Raw genomic sequence first — 26,029 nt, 5'->3', positions numbered from 1 at the left:
CACCTGTGGAATGTTCCAAACAGGTGTTCTTTGAGCATTCATCAACTTTCCCAGTCTTTTGTGCTCCTATCCCAGCTTTTTTAAATGTGTTGCAGGCATCCATTTCAAAATGAGCAAATATTTGCACAAAAACAAAAAAGTCTGTCAGTTTGAACATTAAATATCTTGTCTTTGTGGTGTATTCAATTGAATATAGGTTGAAGAGGATTTGCAAATCATTGTATTCTGTTTTTATTTACATTTCACAGAATGAGCCAGTTCATTGGAATTGGGGTTGTAAATACCCTGGGTCAAATGGAGAGTGTGGTAGAGAGAGCAGGTAGAGAAGAGTGGTAGGAGTGATTTGTAGTTGAAGAGTATCTGCAACAGGGAAAGGGTAAATTTACAAGATGCTAATGAGACAAGTTTCTGTAATTTGAGCTGAGATGCTGTGGTTTTCCGTGGTTGGGACTAGGCTAGATTACCAATGAACATGGTTTGTAGGCATGAACATGGTTTGTAGGCAAAGTAAGAAAGGAGGGCGTGGGAGCGTGTTGGGAGAAGGATACATAGGATGCAGTTCCCAGGAGGGAGAAGAAGAGAGAGGCTAAAGTGGAGATTTATGGTTTTGGTGAGGGAGAATTTGCAGGTAGCTGGTCTGACAAGAAGATGCAGGTAACGGCATGAGACAAACTGATGATCTGCTGTGGTGACCCCTAACTGGAGCAGCCAAATGAAGAAGATCGGGATCTACATCATCCTCAACATCCAGTCACTTCTTCCCAGTCACAAAACCTTAATGTAAAAAATATGATTAAAAAAAATCTGTGCATAACTTTATGAATGATGACATTAGCTGTGCTGCTGTGTAAACTGCCTTTCTTAGGTATTGTCTTAAATATCAAATGGCAGACTCAGTCAAACTGAACAGAAGTCAAACTTATCAAGATCCTTTATCCCCTATTTGCTCCCGGTGTGTCGTGAGCACCTTGCATGGCAGCTCCCTGACATCGGTGTGTGAGTGTCTGTGTGAATGGGTGAATATGAGGCATCATTGTAAAGTGCTTTGAGCTTAAAAAGTGCTGGAAAAGCGCATTATAAATGCAGCCCATTTACTATTTATCCTACCTTAGCCTCAGTTTTTTTGTTTTTTGTTTTTATTTTAAATTCATTAAAAAAATACATTGCTGGAATTGTCCTTAACAAGCTGCTGTGTTTTTTTCAAGGAGACTATTTACATTTTGATTGCATCAGTTTTCTGATCATTGTCTCATCGCTGTTGGCACAGCTCTCCAAACAATACTGTGTTTTTCACCTTCAGCAGTCTGTGCCCAGGCAAGCTTTATTGAATTTGTTTTATTTAGCTTTGTCAGCAAAAAGATTCATCAGGATGGATATATAGTGATTAGGGTGTCCCCACAGACTACTTTCCAAATGAGAAATACATTTAGTCATTCACTTTTTAAACATGCAACAACTTATATTGCTTCATGCAGCATCAAGGCTTTTGGTAAGTAGGAAAATGTGCATGGCTTCATTTGGGTGGGAGAGGGGGTATTTTGGGCTCACTGTCGTGTAAAAGGCTTGGTGGAAGATGTCAGCAGTTCCAGGCTCTGGTGGTTGGTTCCTCGTCTTGAGGGCTCTGCTTGACTTTCCCCTGTGGTGTTACTGTGAGAGAGGATAATTATAGCTCACGTATATGCTCACACAGACACAAGCATGCTGACCGACAGGAGCTGAGCTGTTACACCTCATTAAATTGGGAAATTAATCTTGGCTCCTTTCCACATAAAAATCTGAGGGCTTTTGGGAATCGACTATAACATTTATAATGAACATGTTTATTCTCTTGCTGTCACAGAGTTGTCCACTGGATAACTTACATTTTCAGGCTGTATTTCATGATTTTGATTACTGTTTAAAACTGTAAGGGATTATCAGCAATATATATATATATATATATATATATATATATATATATATACTTTTTCTTTTTTATATTGGACTCACATGGAGTCACTGTCACTTGTCTCACATTCACTCATTTTACCTGTGCAAACAATACAGTATCTAGGAGTCAAGAAAATATAGGAATCAAAGGTATATAGGATTCACCCCGTCTCTCCATCTCTCCGTCCGTCCATGAGTCCAGTAAGCACAGCTCCTCCTAAATCCTTGGTGGATTTTATTGAAATGTGACACGGTGGTAGCACACCATATGCAGATGTTGTCAAGTCGGGTCAGGTTTGGGAGCATGCACTGTTGCCACACATTCCCACATCGATCACACCATGGAACTTCCTTTGCCCCTGGATAGCAACCATTCAGTTAGGGGAAACGAGTTGCATTACATTTGCCCTTGAGTAGCTTTGAAGGTCGCAAGCAATGTTTAATTGATTAAAGCTAAATTGTCCAGGATAGGACCCAGCTTTGCACTTGAACATGAAAAAGAATATTCAAATGTGAATATTCCAAATATGCTATCACGTTTGACCTTGGATAGCCTTGAAGGTCACAATCAAGGTCAAGTATAATTTATTTTATGGCTGAATAAAATGAGCAGTGGGTTATGTGTGAATTTTTGAAATATGGTCTGTCTCGTTGGTATTCCTGAGGTTGTCTGTGAGCTTGTTCATTTTCAGAAAGCACTGAACAGTTGATCTTGCATCACCTAAAGTTTTTTCTGTCTTTCTCATGGATTTCTGTTGAATTTTCAAAATAATGATGCCCTACTGAGACTGGCAATACTTTTGGATCTAATATTAAGTTGACTGCAGCAGATTCCAAATGCAAATGTTCCATCTTAAATCGGTTGTACATCTTTTATTTGCTTGTGTGCAAGTCATTTAAAACATACCATCTTGCAGGCATGGAACAGCTGGGCAGCTTTGTTTGGAGCTGCTAAATTTAGGGTCTAGGGATAGAAGTGGCTGATTTCCACATCTGTCATCTGATGTTTATGTAAATAAACTTAACACTGAAAGATTAAATTTAAGACACATTTTAATTGCTTTATTTACATAAGCTTAGTGTGCTTGCAGTCAAACTGGCTCCATTTTCGATATTCAGTTTGGCATGACTTCAAATACAAGCGCAGATAGTTGTGTAACATTGCATGAAACACAGTATTCTAAGATTGTATCTTTGCTCTGAGGAAAATCTTACTGCATATTTCTCAGCAGTTTCTGACTTTTAATCAAGAAATGATTTTGTCATAAAATGTTAATGAACAATAAAATGATCATTAACTACAACCAAATATTTGACAAATTTTTGCTGGTGTATATATTATAAATACATTAATAATAATGAATTGCAAAAGATATTGCAACAAGAGCAATCAGAGATTTCTGCCCTATTGCTCACGGTGTGTAGTGAGCTCCTTGTATGGCAGTACCCTCACATTGGGGTGAATGTGTGGCATCATTTGTAAAGCGCTTTGAGCGTCTGATGCAGATGGGAAAGCGCTATATAAATGCAGTCCATTTATTTTTGACATCCGCCAACAGTTGACAAGGATTCAGAATAAAAGATATGTGATATGCCACATCGTGACCCAGACTTTACCTGGATCCAGATGCTACAGCACAATGCCGTGATTGCATACTGATCCAGAATGGACCGACTGATCAAAATGTTGCAGTCTGATATTTAATTCACAAGCTGAAACAAAATAGTGTCTTCCTGATCTTGGTTTTACATTGTGACATTGAGGAACCTGCATATTGATCTGGATCACTCCCAACAAATCCTGAGCCATAATCCAGATCCGGATCACCTCCAAAATTCAGTGGAGTCTTCCATGCCCTAATATCTATCTGTGGTGCAAATTTAGTGAGAATCTGTGAAGGAATTTTGATGTAATCCTGCAAAGCCTGTATAAAGGGAAACCTTGATCCAGAATCCAGATCTGGAGTTGGATCACTTACAAAATTTAATGGAGTCTTCCATAGACTATCTGTCTCTCTGTGGTGAAAATTTTGTCAAAATCTGTGCTGTTGTTTTGACGTAATCCTGCTTACAGATAGATAGACAAATAAATAAACGGCAATGATTAATTAGAATTTCACCATGAATGGATTTGCCCTAAATTATTTGATTATAAATTTCTCACATGCAGTAATTTTGACATACAGCAGGTTTCTGGCTCAGTATGAGCTCAGCTCTCATCCCTGCAAGTTGCAAATGAGTCGGATGAAATTGCCTCCATGGATGTTTTCATGCCAAATCCCAAGAAGCTTCCTGATGGTATGCACAGCAGTGAAATTGTTGCCCTGGGCAAGTAATACAGACTTTCCCTGGAGAAGTATCATGGAAGCCGGGGGGCAGCGGTCTGTTCTCATGTTGCCGGCTGGTCCTGATTCACGACCAAAGGGCAGCACTGACAAATACACAAGATCTTCAGGGAGGAACTGAGTCTGACTGCCTTTACTGTTTAGCCCCTGGTCCCAGACTCGCTTCCAGAACCTCATCCTGACTCCGCCCACACCCAAGGGCACAAGAGAGGAAGGGCACAAACACACCACCTTAATGGGCTCAGTTTAATGCCTTCGTACTGTAACCAGCGTTATTGTCACAAATGGGATTGTGTGCTTTTGATAAAGCAGCAAATGAGTCTGCCTCAGTTCTATATTAAGCCATGACATTTTAATATTGTGCCAGCGGGCGCCTTTGGTAAGACAGGCAGGAGAGCAAGATAAAACTGATCAGGCTGAGGTTGATAACAGAGATAGACTCCTCCTGAGCTCTGTTACAGCCTTCTTTTTATTCATGATTTTTTTGTCGTGTTCACTGTTGTGCAGAAGGTTATTAGGGTGCTGAATTATGCAGATGGTTATGAATAAAAACATTATTTAAGAATTAAACAGTATTAATTTAAGCAGTGCTACTTGCGTGTGGTATGTAGTTCAGAACATACTCTGGTTGTGGTGGCTGGGGACACTGTTTATTATCATTTACATTTTCTGTAAAACATTTCTTCTCAAAGAACAACCAGAACCCCGTCCCTGCTTATCAGTCCTTCCTGGTAAATCACAGAGATGCTTATGTTTAGACCTGTTCAGAGAACTCAATAGATCAGTTTTTATGGCACATGTGGAAATGTATATTTATTTTTTACTTATTGTATTTGTACAGTGCATCATAATTCATTAATTCATCCATTTTCTATACTTGCTTATTCCAGTTGATGGTCATGCAGGGTGGAGTTATTGGGTGAGAGGCGGGGTACACCCTGGACAGGGCACCAGTCCATCGTAAAGCCACATATAGACACGCAAAACAATTACATGGTCAATTTAAAATTTCCTATTCACCTACCCTGCATGTCTTTAGAAGTGGGAGGAAGCTAGAGCACCCAGTCATCTAAGTTCACCATATGTGAAAGTGTTTTTCCTCATGATATGCCTTTTTTATTTGGTTGCAAGTTACATGCTCAGTCAAGACGTTGTTTGATTGATTAGTGTCAATACATTAAATACAAGTCTGACAGTGATTACTTTGCATTAGGTCTTGTTCGATTTCATAAGTGTAGTGCCGACCATGCTGAAGTCTCTGTTTTATCACTGCTTTCTGTGTCATTCATCAGCATTTTTGAAAAGCATATTTACACTCTGCTTCACTTCAGTACACACCAAGTCTGTTTTTGACAGCTGGAGCTTGTCATGTAGTTCTAACCGGCCAGTCAGGTAGGGTTTCTGTATGAATACACATCAGCCTGTCTATGGTTTTCTCTTGCTAACATGCATTGCGTACACCCATAGCCATAAAAGCAAAAGATAATAATAATAATAATCGTAATATTACTTTAATTATTATTATGAGGCTGAATGTATTTTTAAAAACTAAAAGAGAACCAAAAGTCTTTCATCGTTGCCATTCAGCCAGTATTGTGCTGAATGTTCAAACTTTTTTCCTAAAATGCTGCACTAGGTGGAATTGATAAGATCCATGTAAACAATTCTTTATTTTGACAAAAAATAAATAAATGACTCAATAAAAACTTTAAGGAGAAGCTTGGATTGAAAGTAGTTTTTTTCTTAATGCAGTGCAGAGCTTCTCAAGCATATTCATTGGATTGATTTTTTTTTAAGTTATTGTGTAACTTGACAAACTTAAGGAGGGACTCATTCATTCATTTAACTATTTATTCACTGCTTTTTGTAGGGCACAAGCCTTTTCCACAGCCTAGGAGTATATTATCAGTGCTGTTATTAATGATATTTCAGTTGAGTTGCTGTGCAGCTGCCGTCTGACACAGGTGTTGTAATGAGGTTAAAATTATGCTGCATTATGAAATAAAAAGAACCACTTAAACTGGTAATAAATAATTAACCAGTGAATGTTTGTTGTAATCATGTATATCTTCAGCTTGCTTAAGTCTGAGCACTCTTTTGAACTTCTAAGATCTGTTTTGTCAGATGAAAAGCTCTGAGGTGAAACATGTCTGTCAGTACAGGGTGGTGTGACGGCCTGGTCTCTGTCACATGACCGCGGCGTGGAACACTTTGGTGCTCAGCCAGGCAGTCAAATTGATAAAGCTGAAAGCACAGCGAGTGGCCTCGATTTGAGTTCGTCGGCTTGTCATCTGCCTACTGATGTGATCAATGTGGCTGAAAAGCCTCGCGGTGTTTTGGCCGTGATTAGCTGAACAAAATGAGCCTGTGCGACCATTAGATCAAAAAGACCGCTTCCAGCAAACTGCACTGCATGAAAACTGCCATTGATCCGTGGCCAGAGTGATATGTGATTATTTCTCTCACTCACTGTTCCACAGACATTCCCACTCATTCATTCATTCTCTCTCCACCACCAGTTGAAGAACATAAAATCAGAATTACGATGGATAGCCTTTGTAACATGATGCTCTCTTAAGCCAATAATCCATGTTCCTGTTTAAGTCATCTCTTTTTTTTATTTCTCTCTCTCTTTCCATAGTTGTGAGCGTGCACGTGTCCTCAGACAGTTTTACTGAGCCGGTAGGCGGGGCTTCGCTTTGCTTTGTGGCAGACCTCGGCGTCACACACCAGTGATGGAGCGGAGGAGGATAGGTACAGCACTGCTGGTTGTTTTCCTGGGACACCTCACTAGCGCGCTGGAGGTCCCGCTCGACCGTAAGAGAACAGATCACACAACACGTGAACACAAGAGAACAGAAGTGGACTGATAGCAGGTCACACTTTGGTTAGACAGTTAATAATCTGTTTAGTTTTCAGGAGTGTCAGAGTTAATGTCTGTTGGAAGAAGGAACTGATGATGGCTTGGTTTTGTAATCTAAAAAGACCCACGGCCTGTCGTTGAAATAATGACTCCATTTATAAAATAGTTGATTTCCAAAACAAAATGAGCAGCAATTATTAGAATAAATAAATTATTTTAATCTACACTCAACAAAAGTATAAACGCTACACTTTTGGTTTTGCTCCCATTTTGTATGAGATGAACTCAAAGATCTAAAACTTTTTCCACATACACAATATCACCATTTCCCTCAAATATTGTTCACAAACCAGTCTAAATCTGTGATAATGAGCACTTCTCCTTTGCTGAGATAATCCATCCCACCTCACAGGTATGCCATATCAAGATGCTGATTAAACATCATGATTAATGCACAGGTGTGCCTTAGACTGCCCACAATAAAAGGCCACTCTGAAAGGTGCAGTTTTATCACATAGCACAATGCCACAGATATCGCAAGATTTGAGGGAGCGTGCAATTGGCATGCTGACAGCAGGAATGTCAACCAGAGCTGTTGCTCGTGTATTGAATGTTCATTTCTCTACCATAAGCCGTCTCCAAAGGCGTTTCAGAGAATTTGGCAGTACATCCAACCAGCCTCACAACCGCAGACCACGTGTAACCACACCAGCCCAGGACCTCCACATCCAGCATGTTCACCTCCAAGATCGTCTGAGACCAGCCACTTGGACAGCTGCTGAAACAATCGGTTTGCATAACCAAAGAATTTCTGCACAAACTGTCAGAAACCGTCTCAGGGAAGCTCATCTGCATGCTCGTCGTCCTCATCGGGGTCTCGACCTGACTCCAGTTCGTCGTCGTAACCGACTTGAGTGGGCAAATGCTCACATTCGCTGGCGTTTGGCACGTTGGAGAGGTGTTCTCTTCACGGATGAATCCCGGTTCACACTGTCCAGGGCAGATGGCAGACAGCGTGTGTGGCGTCGTGTGGGTGAGCGGTTTTCTGATGTCAGTGTTGTGGATCGAGTGGCCCATGGTGGCCGGTGGGGTTATGGTATGGGCAGGCGTCTGTTATGGACGAAGAACACAGGTGCATTTTATTGATGGCATTTTGAATGCACAGAGATAGCGTGACGAGATCCTGAGGCCCATTGTTGTGCCATACATCCAAGAACATCACCTCATGTTGCAGCAGGATAATGCACGGCCCCATGTTGCAAGGATCTGTACACAATTCTTGGAAGCTGAAAATGTCCCAGTTCTTGCATGGCCGGCATACTCACCGGACATGTCACCCATTGAGCATGTTTGGGATGCTCTGGACCGGCGTATACGACAGCGTGTACCAGTTTCTGCCAATATCCAGCAACTTCGCACAGCCATTGAAGAGGAGTGGACCAACATTCCACAGGCCACAATTGACAACCTGATCAACTCTATGTGAAGGAGATGTGTTGCACTGCATGGGGCAAATGGTGGTCACACCAGATACTGACTGGTATCCCCCCCAATAAAACAAAACTGCACCTTTCAGAGTGGCCTTTTATTGTGGACAGTCTAAGGCACACCTGTGCACTAATCATGGTGTCTAATCAGCATCTTGATATGGCAGACCTGTGAGGTGGGATGGATTATCTCAGCAAAGGAGAAGTGCTCACTATCACAGATTTAGACTGGTTTGTGAACAATATTTGAGGGAAATGGTGATATTGTGTATGTGGAAAAAGTTTTAGATCTTTGAGTTCATCTCATACAAAATGGGAGCAAAACCAAAAGTGTTGCGTTTATATTTTTGTTGAGTATATTTACAAGGAAGACAAAAAAACACACGTACAGCCATATATTGTTCAATGCACACCTGATTCCAGGAGATGTCAGAAGTGAAGCAGAGTAAATTCTGGTTAGTACTTTTCATGAAGAGCACTCAGGAGCAGCAAGAGCTGTGGGGTTGTTTCTGTACCAGATGTGCTGCCGTAACTGCAGCAAAAGCAAACCAAAAATGAATTATTTCCAATTTATGAAATTAATTTTCTTTTTCTATTTTTGTTAGTGTTTTTTTTTTTTGTTTTTTTTTAGATAATTTGGTATCCAGTTAAAGCAGCTTTTAAACTGCTTCAAACATCATTTTCAACTGCTTTAACCAGATAGCTTGTCTCCAGATACTAGTCTCAGTTCAGTTTCAGGGTTAGCTTGAGTCATACTATATTTATGCTCCTTCAGATGTGGTTGAAGCAGGTTCACAACAATCTAACTTTCAGATGATTTAACACTTTGAAGGCCCAAACCCTCCATTGGGTTACAAAGCCATGTCTTCTTCAAAACACACCATTTATCAAAGCCACAAACTGTGAAAAGAAAAGTTATCATGAGGTTTTCTGAGGGAACTGAACACTTAACTGGTTGCAAGAAATCAAGTCAATATGTTTTGATGGATTTTGAACTGTTGGGAGAAAATGGTAGTTTGAAGATATCTTTCACAGTAGTATGAAATTGTAGTGGCGTTATTTTCATTAATTCTTTGTTTTACATATTGTTGTTATTGTTGATATTTTTATTATGATATATTATCTGACATTTTGTAGATGAAGTGATAAATCACAAAAATAACATTAATTGATTATTAAAATAGTCATTAAAGTGGATATGACACTTAAAGACAACATAGTCTTATTACATCTAACAAAGGTTATATAATTCGGTCAACCTACACGTTTTGGGAAAGTGGACGCAGTTCTCCCGTTATATATAACATTTGAACGTCCCGCCACTGAAAAATGTGCACGCCCTGTGACCAGCTTCCCGCTGACTCCAAGCCTGAAATACATCACTACGTGTAGACCGTATCGGCTTGTGCGCCTGGCGGCCGTTGTGTACACTTTTTTTTAGCGGCAGAAACTTTGATTAAACACAGCTCTGAGGGACTTGTTTGTCGATATGCCTGACCAGTGTGTCGCAGCATATTGCACAAACACAAGGGCGAAAGGTTTTAGCCTTTTCAAGTCCAGGCAGATTGATTGAAAGCTGTGGTGTTGTGCGATGCATGAAATGTCAGGCTGCCGCTCGCTCCGCTCGCACACACGCTTTTGCTCCCGACAGCAGACACTTTCCTCTACCGTCTCCATGTTCTCATCGCTCACAGGAACACATAAAATGTCAACCCCAAATAATATGTTCACAATAATCTTGAAATGGTCAAGGAACTTGTAAAAATATCAGTGCAATACGTAGTAAACACTGCGGCGCCATGTTCACTGTTGTTTTCGGATATCTTTTTCGAGACTTTCGCCGTTTATTTCCTATTCTTTCGTGAAAATAACCTAACTAAACACAGATGAATGCAATGCCAGGTACTCGAAAACAGCAAAAACCCGAAGGTAATGACGGTGGTCCGCAAGTAGTAGCTACACTATCGCGGCTCCAGAACAATAACAAAGGCAGTAAACAGACGCTAGAATTGAAAATGCTATAGTTAGAGTGTTATAAACAGCAGCAACAAAACTCAAAGCCTCCCTTACCATTCCATATTCTGCAGCCTTTCAAAATCCATCGGAATTGTCACGTCTCTTGCTCTGCTTTGGCTCCACCATAAACACCGTCGGCATTATTTTCACTGCCAGAATGCTCCTGGTTTGAATGTTCGTCCGAAAGATACGGCTCCAATCTGTAGGGTCTAATCACTGCTGCGACATCCTCAGGATCCAACTCAGAAATAATCCACACTTGAAGAGGAGTCAGAAAAGTTCTTGATCTCATCACTGTCCATGCTGAGGTCTGTCTGTTCCTGTTGTCAATCAAACAGACAAAGACGGGACTCTACACGTTGTGACGTCACGGCATCACGTGACCGCTGATGGAACGCTGCCAGCGTGCTTTCCAAGAAACACACTTTTGAGAAACTGTACAAACTTTATTTCTCAGTGATAATCATTAAAACCACTTTCAACTTACTATACTGTATGTATATTTTGATATTTATATCAGTTTTACCTCTTTTTTTAGGTGTCATATCCACTTTAAGTGCAGCAGTAATTGCGGTTTTATTCCATGTGATGTGTCTGAGGGCTTCTGTCTTTGCTCATTCAGAAGTGTACTTTATCTAAATCCTGTCTGAAGCAGAAATAATACAGGATGGTATTTTTTCCACTACTAATGTCTGGTTCTCTTTACTGTCACACTTATTTATTTTTGCTGATTCTTGGGGAAAACAATAAAGTTCTGGAAGGATGTAAGTCCTAAACTAGTGTGAATTTACTAGACACGTTGTGCAGACTGCTTTGCTGTGTGTTAAAGGTTCATTTTATTCTCTTATTTTGCCTGTTATTTTTATATTATATGATACTGGGTGTGATTTTGAGTGGAACGTTTGCATGCATCGCTCTTTGTTTCTTTGTTTTGTTTGCCATTTTGCTTGTTTGTGTGTTTCTGCAGTCATAGATGTTGCCAGCAGCATGATTTTTCAAATCATTAATTTTGTCATAGTCCATTAGGTATCTCCCTTTTGCTAACAGGAATACATTAAGTATCGGACCATTACAATAAAGTTAAATGTACCTGAGCATTCTGTATATTTTTTCTGCTGTTGCACATATTAAAGAGTTTTATGTACCCATCATCGCCCACCCGGTGGTTTGATTTAATGTGGCCAGTCTGCATGCAATTGCTAATGACATTTGCTCTGGTCAATACAGCAAATATCACCCTTTTTCTGGTTGCTTTTAGTGCCACAGCCACCAACCATTACTCACCAGTCTCCCAAGGATTACATCATCGACCCACGAGAGAACATTGTGATTCACTGTGAGGCAAAGGGGAAGCCTCATCCCAGGTAGATGACCATCAACTTCTGCTTTAAATTACTGTTATGAAGATGAGTCACACTGGGTCCTCTCTAACAGTGCATGTGTTATTACTACTTTCCAACAGAAAGAGTTGTCATTTTCACGCCTTCTGCCCACAATAAATTTATTTCCACTCATCTGTGTTCCCAAGGAGTCATGTTGGTCTTAAAATGAGGTGTGGTCAGGTTTTGTACTAATGCACTGCTGTCACAGAGCAGCAGAAAGTGACAGTGTCGTAGACCATCAAAAACGTGGTCTAAAATCAAAGTTTTCTGTTATTTATACAACACAATATTTAGGTACATGCTCAAACGTTTACAAAGCCTGGCAGAATTTTTGGGTGGGTGGCCATTTTTCAGAGAATATGAATGATAACACAAAAACTTATGGTTAGTGGTTGTGTGAAGCCATGTATTGTCAAACAACTGTGTTTACTCTTTTTAAAATCACAATGACAACAGAAACTACTGAAATGACACTGATCAAAGGTTTACATACTCTGGTGATTTTGGCCCGATAACATGCAGACAAGTTGACACAAATGGGTTTGAATGGCTACAAAAGGTAACCATCCTCACCTGTGATCTGTTTGCTTGTAATCAGTGTGTGTATAAAAGGTCAGTGAGTTTCTGGGCTCCTGACAGACCCTTACATCTTTCATCCACTGCTGCACTGACATTTCTGGTTTGTGAGTCATAGGGAAAGCAAAAGAATTGTCAACGAAAAGCTAAATGAACTGTATAAAACAGGAAAGGGATATGAAAATATATCCAAGGGACTGAGAATGTCAATCAGCAGTATACTAATTAAAACTTGAAAATCACCTGTGGAGGCCATCTTGAATTTCTAAGTGAGCGCCAGGAGGATTCATCAGGACTTTTGATATGTTGTTTAGGATGGGTTTAGCTTTAGTTAGTATAGCATTATACAGCAGAAAATAGCAAAATTTCAATGCTTTTGCACTACCTCTAAAAATTTATTTAGACAAAATCAATTTTATACAGCAAGTTTTTCATCAGTTGGAATCTATTCAAGGGTCAGAGTATTAAATTTCAAAACTTTGCAAAATAAGGACCACCCTTATCTATCTAATATATATATATATAAATATATATATATATATATATATATATATATATATATATATATATATAGCCAATTTTCCCATAGGAAACAATGTAAAATGGATTAATCTGTTCCTGGCCTTAAAACAACACTGTATTTTTACCTTTTTAACAGCACTTTATGCATAAAAGGGAGACAAAAATAAAGTACATGAATAACATCTTATACAAAATATACTGCACAGTAATTATAATAAAATAGACAATTTAATATAAATTTACCTTACATGTACAGAGGAGACTTGATGGCGTACATATCACCGGTTGACTGCTTTTCATTTATCCAGATCAGCAACAACTTTTCTACCTTTTCCAGTGTCTGTGATCCATGCTTGGTAATCACTGTAAGTAAGTAAGTAAGTAAACTTTATTTATATAGCACTTTTCACAGACCAGGGTCACAAAGTGCTTCACATGATAAAATCAATAAATACAAAATAACACATACAGCTAAAATGCAATTTTAAAAAGGTGAGTCTTAAGTTGCTTTTTAAAAACATCAACAGAGTCTATCGAGCGAAGGGAGCAGGGAAGCTCATTCCAAAGGCGCGGCGCCACGGCTTTAAAAGATCTGTCCCCTCGAGTTTTAAAACAGGTACGGGGAACCATCAGCAGGTTCAGGTTGGAGGATCTCAGGCCCCTGGTGGACACATACGGTTGGATCAGTTCCTTGATGTATTCCGGAGCCTGCCCATGCAGAGCTCTAAATGTAAGCACCAGGATTTTATCATTTGTCCTAAACGAGACAGGGAGCCAATGCAGGGACTTGAGTATTGGGCTAATATGGGCTCTCCTGTGGGTGCAGGTCAGAAGCCGTGCAGCGGAGTTTTGCACAACCTGTAAAACGAGCCAGTTCTGTCTTATTAAGACACGTGAACAGGCTGTTACAGTAATCCAGTCGCGAAGATATAAAAGCATGTACAATCATCTCTAACTCTTCAAAAGACACCATTTTTCGAAGTTTAGAGATATTCCGGATCTGGAAAAAACAATTCCTAACTAACTGTTTCGTATGATGTTCCAGAGACTGTCACTGCTTTGCCAACATTAGCTCCACTTTGTTTTTCAGTATGGCACAGATTGAAAATTTTGCCATACTGTAATGCAAAGCAAGGTCCAAGACATGAACTCCGTTTTCATGCTTCAACATGATCTCCTTTTTTACCTCTACTGTAGTTTTCACAATGTTTGCCCTTGGTTTTTCACCTTTGCCTCCTTTCTTTGGCCACATAGTGGCTTCTTTATAGACAACAAGAACAAAAAGAAAATCCAATGTGTCCTGTTGAGCGTGCGTTTTCACAGAGAGTTCACACAGCGATGGCTGCAGTGTGACTGACGTGTGCCTCTACCAGACGCCAGATGATGTTTGTGAACCGAGCTTTTGTTTGAAAACTGGTGTATTTTTCATTTGAAAACTTTGTTCATGATCCGATCTGTTAGTAAACCTGAGGTTTCACACTATGTGTGTTTGTGTGTGTGTATATATATATATATATATATATATATATATATATATATATATATATATATATATATATATATATATATATATATATATACAGCCCCTGGCAAAAATTATGGAATCACCGGCCTCAGAGGATGTTCATTCAGTTGTTTAATTTTGTAGAAAAAAAGCAGATCACAGACATGACAAAACTAAAGTCATTTCAAATGGCAACTTTCTGGCTTTAAGAAACACTATAAGAAATCAAGAAAAAAGATTGTGGCAGTCAGTAATGGTTACTTTTTTAGACCAAGCAGAGGAAAAAAATATGGAATCACTCAATTCTGAGGAAAAAATTATGGAATCACCCTGTAAATTTTCATCCCCCAAATTAACACCTGCATCAAATCAGATCTGCTCATTGACATTGACCCTATGCCATGACATTGACCCTATGTGTCTTTTTGAAAGGAATGTTTTTGCAGTTTTTGCTCTATGGCAAGATGCATTATCATCTTGAAAAATGATTTCATCATCCCCAAACATCCTTTCAATTGTCCAAAATATCAACATAAACTTGTGCATTTATTGATGATGTAATGACAGCCATCTCCCCAGTGCCTTTACCTGACATGCAGCCCCATATCATCAATGACTGTGGAAATTTACATGTTCTCTTCAGGCAGTCATCTTTATAAATCTCATTGGAATGGCACCAAACAAAAGTTCCAGCATCATCACCTTGCCCAATGCAGATTCGAGATTCATCACTGAATATGACTTTCATCCAGTCATCCACAGTCCACAATTGCTTTTCCTTAGCCCATTGTAACCTTGTTTTTTTCTGTTTAGGTGTTAATGATGGCTTTCGTTTAGCTTTTCTGTATGTAAATCCCATTTCCTTTAGGCGGTTTCTTACAGTTCGGTCACAGACGTTGACTCCAGTTTCCTCCAGTTTCCTCCCATTCGTTCCTCATTTGTTTTGTTGTACATTTTTCGATTTTTGAGACATATTGCTTTAAGTTTTCTGTCTTGACGCTTTGATGTCTTCTTTGGTCTACCAGTATGTTTGCCTTTAACAACCTTCCCATGTTGTTTGTATTTGGTCCAGAGTTTAGACACAGCTGACTGTGAACAACCAACATCTTTTGCAACATTGCGTGATGATTTACTCTCTTTTAAGAGTTTGATAATCCTCTCCTTTGTTTCAATTGACATCTCTCGTGTTGGAGCCATGATTCATGTCAGTCCACTTGGTGCAACAGCTCTCCAAGGTGTGTTCACTCCTTTTTAGATGCAGACTAACGAGGAGATCTGATATGATGCAGGTGTTAGTTTTGGGGATGAAAATTTACAGGGTGATTCCATAATTTTTTCCTCAGAATTGAGTGATTCCATATTTTTTTCCTCTGCTTGGTCTAAAAAAGTAACCGTTACTGACTGCCACAATCTTTTTTTCTTGATTTCTTATAGTGTTTCTTAAAGCCAGAAAGTTGCCATTTGAAATGACTTTAGTTTTGTGTCATGTGTTGGGAAAGTGTAGTGACACGGACCCACAACAGGGGGTGGAAATGAACGGACAATGGAAGGAGTCAAATTATAACACTTTACTGTTGTGAATGTCACAACCAAACACAGCAGATTCAGAATGTGCAACAGTCAATTAATAAAGGTGTCGTGTGGGCAGGCTCGACGATAGGAGACGCCCGTCTGGAAACGAACCGGAACCACACGATTTCCACCGCCACCTGAACCCGAGGAATACTGGAGCCGCCAAGTCCCGGAGTCCCCAGGTGGCCACCTTCCCGGCGTGTCGGATCTGGTACTGCTGGCAGAAAGCAAAAGACAGTCAAAGGGTGGGTGTGTGAACACCCAGTAACAATGGTGGGAATGCCACCTCCACCTCTCACTCAACACGTTGCAGCGGTCTCAGATGAAAAGGAGCGCCGTCTTGCACAGCCTCCGCAAAAACGACCGGTTCTCCTGCAAACACTCACAATAACAGATTTATAAATCTCACAAAAAGGGCTGAGAGTATTACCTCCAGATGAAGATGATATCTCGGCAGTTTGGTGGAGGTGTCTTCCTGCCTTTATACCAGATGTGTTTATTAGTGACAGCTGTCACGGATGATGGGTGACAGCTGTCACCACGGCTTGTTCCTGAGGCGGCAGCGCCCTCTCGTGCCTGAAGCCCGCACTTCAGGCAGGGCGCCTTCTGGTGGTGGGCCAGCAGTACCTCCTCTTCAGCGGCCCACACAACAGGACCCCCCCCTCAACGGGCGCCTCCTGGCGCCCGACCAGGCTTGTCCGGGTGGCGACGAATGAAGCTCCTCTTCACCCAGGAGCGTTCTTCGGGTCCATACCCCTCCCAGTCCACCAAATACTGGAAACCCCGGCCCATTCGACGGACGTCCAAGAGCCGGCGAACTGTCCAAGCCGGCTCCCCGTCGATAATACGGGCAGGAGGCGGCGCTGGACTGGGTGCACAGAGGGGCGAGGTGTGATGCGGTTTTATCCTGGAGACATGAAAGACCGGATGGATCCGCAGTGAGGCCGGGAGTTGGAGCCTCACTGCGGTAGGACTGAGGACCTTGAGGATGGGGAAGGGTCCAATGAATCGGTCTTTTAATTTGGGGGACTCGACCTGGATTGGAATGTCCTTGGTGGAAAGCCATACCTCCTGCCCGGGCTGGTATGCGGGGGCCGGGGACCGTCGACGGTCTGCATGGGCTTTAGCCCTCGTCCGGGCCCTCAACAAGGCCGAACGGGCGGTGCGCCACACCCGACGGCATCTCCGCAGATGGGCCTGGACTGAGGGCACACCGACCTCTCCCTCCACCAAAGGAAACAAAGGGGGCTGGTACCCCAGACACACCTCGAACGGGGAGAGGCCGGTGGCAGAGGACACCTGGCTGTTATGAGCGTACTCGATCCAGGCCAGATGTTCACTCCAAGCCGTCGGGTGTGCGGAGGTCGTGCACCTGAAGGCCTGCTCCAACTCCTGGTTGGCCCGTTCGACCTGTCCGTTAGTCTGCGGGTGATACCCAGACGAGAGGCTTACAGTGGCCCCCAGTTCCCGGCAGAAACTTCTCCACACCTGTGAGGAGAACTGGGGACCGCGATCTAAAACGATGTCTGTTGGTATCCCATTCAGCCGGACAACATAGTGGACGAGGAGATCCGCCGTCTCCTGGGCCGACTGGAGCTTCGGGAGGGCCACGAAGTGGGCCGCCTTGGAGAAACGGTCCACTATCGTGAGTATGGTGGTGTGTCCCCGGGACGGCGGGAGGCCCGTGACAAAATCCAGACCGATGTGGGACCAGGAGCGGTGAGGCACAGGAAGTGGCTGTAGAAGTCCCTGTGCCTTCTGGTGGTCAGCTTTGCCCCTGGCGCAGGTGGTGCAGGCCTGGATGTAAGCCCGGATATCAGTCTCCAGGGACGCCCACCAGAAGCGCTGCTGGACTACTGCCACGGTCCTACGCACCCCTGGGTGGCAGGAGAGTTTGGACCCGTGACAGAAGTCCAGGACGGCAGCCCTGGCCTCTGGTGGGACGTATAGTCTGTTCTTCGGTCCTGTTCCGGGATCCGGGCTCCGTGCCAGGGCCTCCCGGACGGTCTTCTCCACGTCCCAGGTCAGAGCAGCCACGATAGTGGACTCCTGGAGAATGGGTTCCGGTGGATCCGACAGCTCGGTCTTGACTTCCTGTTCATGCCCCCGGGACAGGGCATCCGATCTTTGGTTTTTGGTCCCGGGGCGGTAGGTGATCCGGAAGTCAAAACGGCCGAAAAACAGTGACCAGCGGGCTTGCCTGGGGTTCAGTCGCTTGGCGGTCCTGATATACTCCAGGTTCCGGTGGTCAGTGAAAACCGTGAAAGGCACTGACGCTCCCTCCAGCAGGTGTCTCCACTCCTCAAGGGCCTCTTTCACCGCAAGGAGCTCTCGATTGCCCACGTCATAGTTCCGCTCTGCTGGGGTCAACCTGCGGGAAACATAGGCACACGGGTGAAGAACCTTATCGGTTTCTCCGCTCTGGGATAGCACGGCTCCTATCCCTGAGTCAGAGGCGTCCACTTCAACCACAAACTGGCGACCAGGATCGGGCTGCACCAAGACCGGTGCAGTCGAGAACTGGCGTTTCAACTCCCTAAACGCGGCTTCGCACCGATCCGACCAGGTGAAGGGAACTTTTGGTGAGGTCAGGGCTGTCAGGGGGCTAACAACCTGACTATACCCCTTAATGAACCTCCTGTAGAAATTTGCGAAGCCGAGGAACTGTTGCAGGTTCCTACGGCTTGTAGGTTGGGGCCAGTCTCTCACCGCTGCGACCTTGGCCGGATCCGGGGCGACGGAGTTGGAGGAGATGATAAACCCCAGGAAGGACAAAGAAGTGCGGTGAAACTCACACTTCTCGCCCTTCACAAGCAACCGGTTCTCCAACAACCGCTGCAGGACCTGACGTACATGCCGTACATGGGTCTCAGGGTCTGGAGAAAAGATGAGTATATCATCCAGATATACGAAGACGAATCGGTGCAGGAAGTCCCGCAAGACGTCATTAACCAAAGCTTGGAACGTCGCGGGGGCGTTAGTGAGGCCGAACGGCATGACCAGGTACTCAAAATGACCTAACGGGGTGTTAAATGCCGTCTTCCATTCGTCTCCCTTCCGGATCCGAACTAGGTGGTATGCGTTCCTAAGATCCAACTTTGTGAAGATTTTGGCTCCATGCAGGGGGGTGAACACTGAATCCAACAAAGGCAACGGGTATCGGTTGCGAACCGTGATCTCGTTCAGCCCCCGATAATCAATGCATGGACGAAGACCGCCATCTTTTTTTCCCACAAAAAGAAACCCGCACCCATCCGAGAGGTGGAGTTACGGATCAGCCTGGCAGCTAAGGAGTCCCGGATGTAGGTCTCCATCGATTCGCGCTCAGGTCGGGAGAGGTTGTACAGCCTGCTGGACGGGAACTCCACGCCTGGCAACAAATCGATGGCACAATCATATGGATGGTGCGGGGGAAGAGTGAGTGCCCGATCCTTGCTAAAAACGTCAGCAAGATTGTGGTACTCAACCGGCACCGCCGACAGGTTGGGGGGTACTTGGACCTGCTCCTTAGCCTGGGAACCGGGAGGAACCAAGGATGCCAAACACATCCGATGGCAGGTTTCGCTCCACTGTACCACCACCCCGGACGGCCAATCAATCCGGGGATTGTGTTTCAACATCCAGGGGAACCCCAGAATCACACGGGAGGTAGAAGGAGTCACAAAAAACTCAATCTCCTCCCTATGATTCCCTGACACTACCAGAGTTACTGGTGGTGTCTTGTGTGTGAGTAAAGGGAGTAGGGTGCCATCTAGTGCTCGCACCTGCAATGGTGTAGGTAGCGCCACCAGAGGGAGCCCTACCTCCCTGGCCCCTCTGCTGTCTAACAGATTCCCTTCTGACCCTGTGTCTACCAGTGCTGGGGCCTGAAGGGTTAAATCCCCACTAAGGATTGTAACTGGGAGTCGTGCGGCAATATGTGTGTGTCCCACGTGAATTTTTTGGCCCACCCTAAGCCCAGTCTCTAGGGGCGGGCGTTGGTGTTTAACCGTTCGGGGCAATCGCTCAATTGATGCTCCATTGAGCCACAAACAAAACATGCCCCGCGTGGAAACCTCCTCTGTCTATTAGGTGGTCTAAATGTGGCCCTGCTCGTGTCCATAGCTTCGTCAGCAGGGGGAGCTGTCGCCCCACGGGACGTATAGGCCAGGGAGCGTGGGAAGGGCGGACCTTTCTCGGACCCGAAAGGAAGAGGGATGGCGCGCGCCCGGCCACGTCCTTCGTCTCGTTCCCGACGGCGTTCCTCCAACCGATTGTCTAACCGTATAACGAGATCAATAAGCCCATCTAATTCCCGCGGTTCATCCTTGGCCACTAGGTGCTCCTTTAGGACTGACGACAGTCCGTTTACAAAGGCGGCGCGGAGCGCAGCGTTATTCCAGCTGGACCTCGCAGCCGCGATGTGGAAGTCGACTGCATAAGCGGCTGCGCTCCGGCGTCCCTGTCTCATCGACAGCAGCACGGTTGAAGCGGTCTCTCCCCTGTTAGGGTGATCAAACACAGTTCTGAACTCCCTCACAAACCCAGTGTATGTGTGAAGGAGCCGTGAATTTTGCTCCCAAAGCGCCGTAGCCCAAGCGCGTGCCTCTCCCCGAAGCAGAGTGATCACATAAGCTATTTTGCTTGCGTCTGACGCGTACATGACGGGACGTTGTGCGAAGACGAGCGAACACTGCATAAGAAAGTCCGCGCACGTCTCCACACAACCTCCGTACGGCTCAGGAGGGCTTATGTATGCTTCAGGGGATGGTGGGAGGGGTTGTTGAACCACCACTGGAACATTAATATCTAGCACAGGATCGACAGGAGGAGGAGCTGCAGCAGCGCCCTGAGCGCTCGCCGCCACTTGCGCGGAGAGAGCCTCCACCCTGCGGTGCAGGAGGATGTTTTGCTCGGCTATTTGATCCATTCGAGCCGTAAAGGCGGTGAGAATATGCTGTAGCTCACCAATCACGCCTCCTGCAGATGCCTGCGCTCCCTGCTCTCCCATTGGTTGTTCAACAGCCTGGTGACGCCCCTCGGAGTCCATGACGCTGGCCGAGATATCCTGTTGGGAAAGTGTAGTGACACGGACCCACAACAGGGGGCGGAAATGAACGGACAATGGAAGGAGTCAAATTATAACACTTTACTGTTGTGAATGTCACAACCAAACACAGCAGATTCAGAATGTGCAACAGTCAATTAATAAAGGTGTCGTGTGGGCAGGCTCGACGATAGGAGACGCCCGTCTGGAAACGAACCGGAACCACACGATTTCCACCGCCACCTGAACCCGAGGAATACTGGAGCCGCCAAGTCCCGGAGTCCCCAGGTGGCCACCTTCCCGGCGTGTCGGATCTGGTACTGCTGGCAGAAAGCAAAAGACAGTCAAAGGGTGGGTGTGTGAACACCCAGTAACAATGGTGGGAATGCCACCTCCACCTCTCACTCAACACGTTGCAGCGGTCTCAGATGAAAAGGAGCGCCGTCTTGCACAGCCTCCGCAAAAACGACCGGTTCTCCTGCAAACACTCACAATAACAGATTTCTAAATCTCACAAAAAGGGCTGAGAGTATTACCTCCAGATGAAGATGATATCTCGGCAGTTTGGTGGAGGTGTCTTCCTGCTTTTATACCAGATGTGTTTATTAGTGACAGCTGTCACGGATGATGGGTGACAGCTGTCACCACGGCTTGTTCCTGAGGCGGCAGCGCCCTCTCGTGCCTGAAGCCCGCACTTCAGGCAGGGCGCCTTCTGGTGGTGGGCCAGCAGTACCTCCTCTTCAGCGGCCCACACAACATCATGTCTGTGATCTGCTTTTTTTCTACAAAATTAAACAACTGAATGAACATCCTCTGAGGCCGGTGATTCCATAATTTTTGCCAGGGGTTGTATATATATACACACACACACACACAGTAGTGTTCAGAATAATAGTAGTGTTATGTTCTACTTTTTTTTTTACTAATAGCCCAATTTCATAGCCTTAAGAGTGTGCATATCATGAATGCTTGGTCTTGTTGGATTTGTGATAATCTACTGGTACCTTGTTTCCCATGTAACAATAAGAAATATACTCAAAACCTGGATTAATCTTTTTAGTCACATAGCACTACTATTATTCTGAACACCTGGCTGTAAACTTTGTTTGTAAGAGATGCTGCCCTCACTAGCCTTACTACAGTTGTCGTCATCACTGCTGTACTGGTCTGGTTTTCTCCTCAGTTTCTCATGGACGAGAAACGGGACCCACTTTGACATTGAACAGGACCGCAACATCATTATGCGGTCCCACTCTGGAACCTTGGTGGTGGACATCAGGAGAGCGAAGACTGAACATTATGAGGGGGTGTATCAGTGCACAGTGAGGAACAAACATGGAACTGCTGTTTCCAACAACATAGTCGTACGACAATCCAGTAAGAAAAGCAGTGCAATCCATTATTTCATTGTCATTTTTCTTTTTTCTTTCTTTCACTCATTTTGCACATAATCTACTGAAATCGATCTTTTCCCCCCTTTTACTAACACTTAAGTTGCATTAACCATCTTAAGAGCACTTTTCTTAAACGGAGTGGCTATACGCCCAACTGTTGGTTCAATAAAGTAAATACACGAGCATATACACCCAACCACAACCAACCAATGAGCGCGCTTGTAAGCTCACTTCTGGTTTCAATGCGTGAGGGGAAAAAATGTGGATATTTTTTCACCGGCCGCGGAGGGGCTGTAATCTAAAGCGTTTCTGTTTGGCTCATCACGCCCAGGGAACTGTGTCAAACTAACAGCATCTTATAGCCAACAAGCAGTGTTTTGTTTAAAAACTGTTTTGTCATTGTTAACAGGCTCCTGTTCAAAATGCTTATGAAGTTTGTCTGTTTTGATCCATTGCGGTGTTTTTGCAGTAATTAAAGATGGAACCGTTAAATGTGTCAAACATACACCACAATACAGCCCTAAAAAGTGGTGTAAAAAACGTCATTTAGATGCACAAAACATGTCAAATACACGATCACGGTTGGGCAAATAGAATAAGACATTATATTTGTCTGCCCAATGGTTGTGCATGTGACGTTCAATGTATGACTCATCTGCCCAACGGTTGGGCGTATAGCCTTTGCCTTTCTTAAAAGGTAAAAGCAGCATGGACAAAAACAAAAATGTTTTTTGTTTGTTACACCTAATGGCATACACACATTTGACTATCCTTTTGTTTTTTCCTTGTGTTATTCTGTCAGACATCATTCCCCTTGTTTGCAGAGCCACCTGTCATTATATCAGCTGTCACTGTTCGAGACTGCAGGGTTAATTCCTGTCAAATTATGTGATGCCTCATTAATTGATGTCCATATGTCTCTTTAAAAAAAAATCAGGGTCCCCCTTGTGGTCAAAGGAGAAAATTCATCCAATCGTCATTCGGGAAGGCGTGTCTCTGGTTCTGCCGTGTAGACCCCCAGTCGGCCTGCCTCCTCCTATTATATTCTGGATGGACAATAGTGAGCACCACGTTTATGGAATTTAATGTTCTTGTTGCTTAAAGAATCAGATGTTTTAATATCAAAGTCAAAGTTAATCTTTACAACTATAATAAGTAAATAAATAAATACATGGACTGCATTTATACAGCACTTTTCCATCTGCATCAGACACTCAAAGTGCTTTACAATAATGCCTCACATTCACCCCAATGTCAGGGTGCTGCCATACAAGGCAGCTCACTACACACCGGGAGCAATTAGGGGATTAAGGACTTCCAAGGGCTTTTAGTGATTTTCTGGTCAGGCTGAGATTTGAACCAAGGATCCTCTGGTCTCAATCCCAACAATTAACCACTAGACCATCACCTCCCCACACAAAACTACAAAAATCGCTTAAAATAACAAATAATCTACAGAACAAACACAAACCTTTAGATGATGGATTTAATTCTTACATGTCTGTGTACAAACTTTATATTTCAAAAGCCTGTCAGTAAAACTTAATCTTTAAATTTACAAATCTACAGAAGATTTAGTGACACCAATGTCACACCAATCAGTCACACCAGTGTGACCAAAAAAACGGGGTTTAAAAAAAAGGGATTTTTTTTTTTCATTTTTTAATTTATTCAGTTACTTTTGGTAACTTGGAGAAAAGTCATGTTTTACTATCATCCCGTGCCAAAGAACCTCCTGAGCAAAAGAAACAAAATTACAGTATCACAAAAAATATAAATGTACACACACATGTAATTGGCAGGGAAAATTTGATTCATGAGTCAAAAGATTTTTGAAAAGATTTAAGAAAAAAAAGAATCTTAAGACTTCAGAGTAAAAGTCATTAGAATCAAGGAAAAGCTGCAGCATAAAAACAAAACAAATCATGACTTTGTTTTATACAAAGTATTCCTCTGATTGAAAAAAATGAAATATGGAGCAAAAATACAAAACAAATGTCAGAAAAAACTACAGTAATAGAAATTTCTGAGGAAAATGTTATGAGGTCAGCTAAGAGAGTGGAGTTTTTATAAAGAAAGACTGATAAGTGTAAGGACATAAATGATAAATTGATGCTGTGATGTGAAAAAAAATTAGCCCTCAGTATAATGAAAAATAATTTGTAATAAATTAATATTTATTAGATAATATTAAGTGAGAGAGGAAAAGGTGGGCAGAATTAGAATCAGTTTTCACAAATGAGAAATTTTGATAAACTAAACATTTAAACAAAAAATCTTAATATTTCAAAATGCTTTTCTAATTATTTTCATGACTTTTTGTGCAAATTCTCAAAATTGAAACTTTGTTAAATAATCCATAAAGATTTTGTTTTCTATTTTAAAGCACAAATAGTACTGGAACATGTGCATCTGTTTGTGTTGGTCCAACTTGAATGTGAGTATTTTAGCAAAGCATACATTAAGTCGCTTAAAACACCTAAACCGCTCTCTAAAATTGTGTCTAAAAGGGATGTGAGCATTGTGCAAACATTTCCAAGTCTAAAGTGTTATTAGAGTCTAGTTAAGTCAGTACAAAGTGGAAAGAGGACAGCACAGCTGTAAATTGACATCAGGCAGGTTGTAACAAGCTGTGACTGCGCAAGATGGAGATAAGACACAGCAACCACTAAGACACCTGTGACAACTCTGAAGGAGTTTTTTTTTTTTTGAGCTTAAAATTATAGAGTCTGCCTGTTTCTCACCTTCTTTACTGGCTGCAGCTTTGTGGTGGAGTCATCAATCAATCAATCAATTTTTTTTTATATAGCGCCAAATCACAACAAACAGTTGCCCCAAGGCGCTTTATATTGTAAGGCAAGGCCATACAATAATTATGTAAAACCCCAACGGTCAAAACGACCCCCTGTGAGCAAGCACTTGGCTACAGTGGGAAGGAAAAACTCCCTTTTAACAGGAAGAAACCTCCAGCAGAACCAGGCTGAGGGAGGGGCAGTCTTCTGCTGGGACTGGTTGGGGCTGAGGGAGAGAACCAGGAAAAAGACATGCTGTGGAGGGGAGCAGAGATCGATCACTAATGATTAAATGCAGAGTGGTGCATACAGAGCAAAAAGAGAAAGAAACACTCAGTGCATCATGGGAAACCCCCAGCAGTCTACGTCTATAGCAGCATAACTAAGGGATGGTTCAGGGTCACCCGATCCAGCCCTAACTATAAGCTTTAGCAAAAAGGAAAGTTTTAAGCCTAATCTTAAAAGTAGAGAGGGTGTCTGTCTCCCTGATCTGAATTGGGAGCTGGTTCCACAGGAGAGGAGCCTGAAAGCTGAAGGCTCTGCCTCCCATTCTACTCTTACAAACCCTAGGAACTACAAGTAAGCCTGCAGTCTGAGAGCGAAGCGCTCTATTGGGGTGAT

General features: G+C 43.2%; 1 protein-coding gene across 20 annotated transcripts in view; it reads left to right on the top strand.

Moving 5' to 3' along the window:
• The window catches only part of LOC117515523 (neuronal cell adhesion molecule-like), a 263,480-nt gene that overhangs the window by 179,172 nt on the left and 58,279 nt on the right, over nt 1-26,029 (top strand). For 14 of the 20 annotated variants that reach the window (XM_034176114.1, XM_034176113.1, XM_034176109.1 and 11 more), the window contains exons 3-7: nt 6,916-7,091; nt 11,393-11,404; nt 11,899-12,004; nt 22,406-22,599; nt 23,554-23,676. In XM_034176114.1, coding sequence (XP_034032005.1) covers nt 7,010-7,091; nt 11,393-11,404; nt 11,899-12,004; nt 22,406-22,599; nt 23,554-23,676 — 517 coding nt within the window. In that variant the 5' untranslated portion in view covers nt 6,916-7,009. The remainder of the gene's footprint in view (nt 1-6,915; nt 7,092-11,392; nt 11,405-11,898; nt 12,005-22,405; nt 22,600-23,553; nt 23,677-26,029) is intronic. The other 6 variants (XM_034176111.1, XM_034176123.1, XM_034176112.1 and 3 more) reach the window with 1 other exon arrangement.

This window comes from Thalassophryne amazonica, chromosome 8 (assembly GCF_902500255.1).
Source record: "Thalassophryne amazonica chromosome 8, fThaAma1.1, whole genome shotgun sequence".
Lineage (NCBI taxonomy): Eukaryota > Metazoa > Chordata > Actinopteri > Batrachoidiformes > Batrachoididae > Thalassophryne > Thalassophryne amazonica.
Note: the sequence above shows the minus strand (reverse complement) of the source record. Positions and strands in the feature narration are given on the sequence as shown.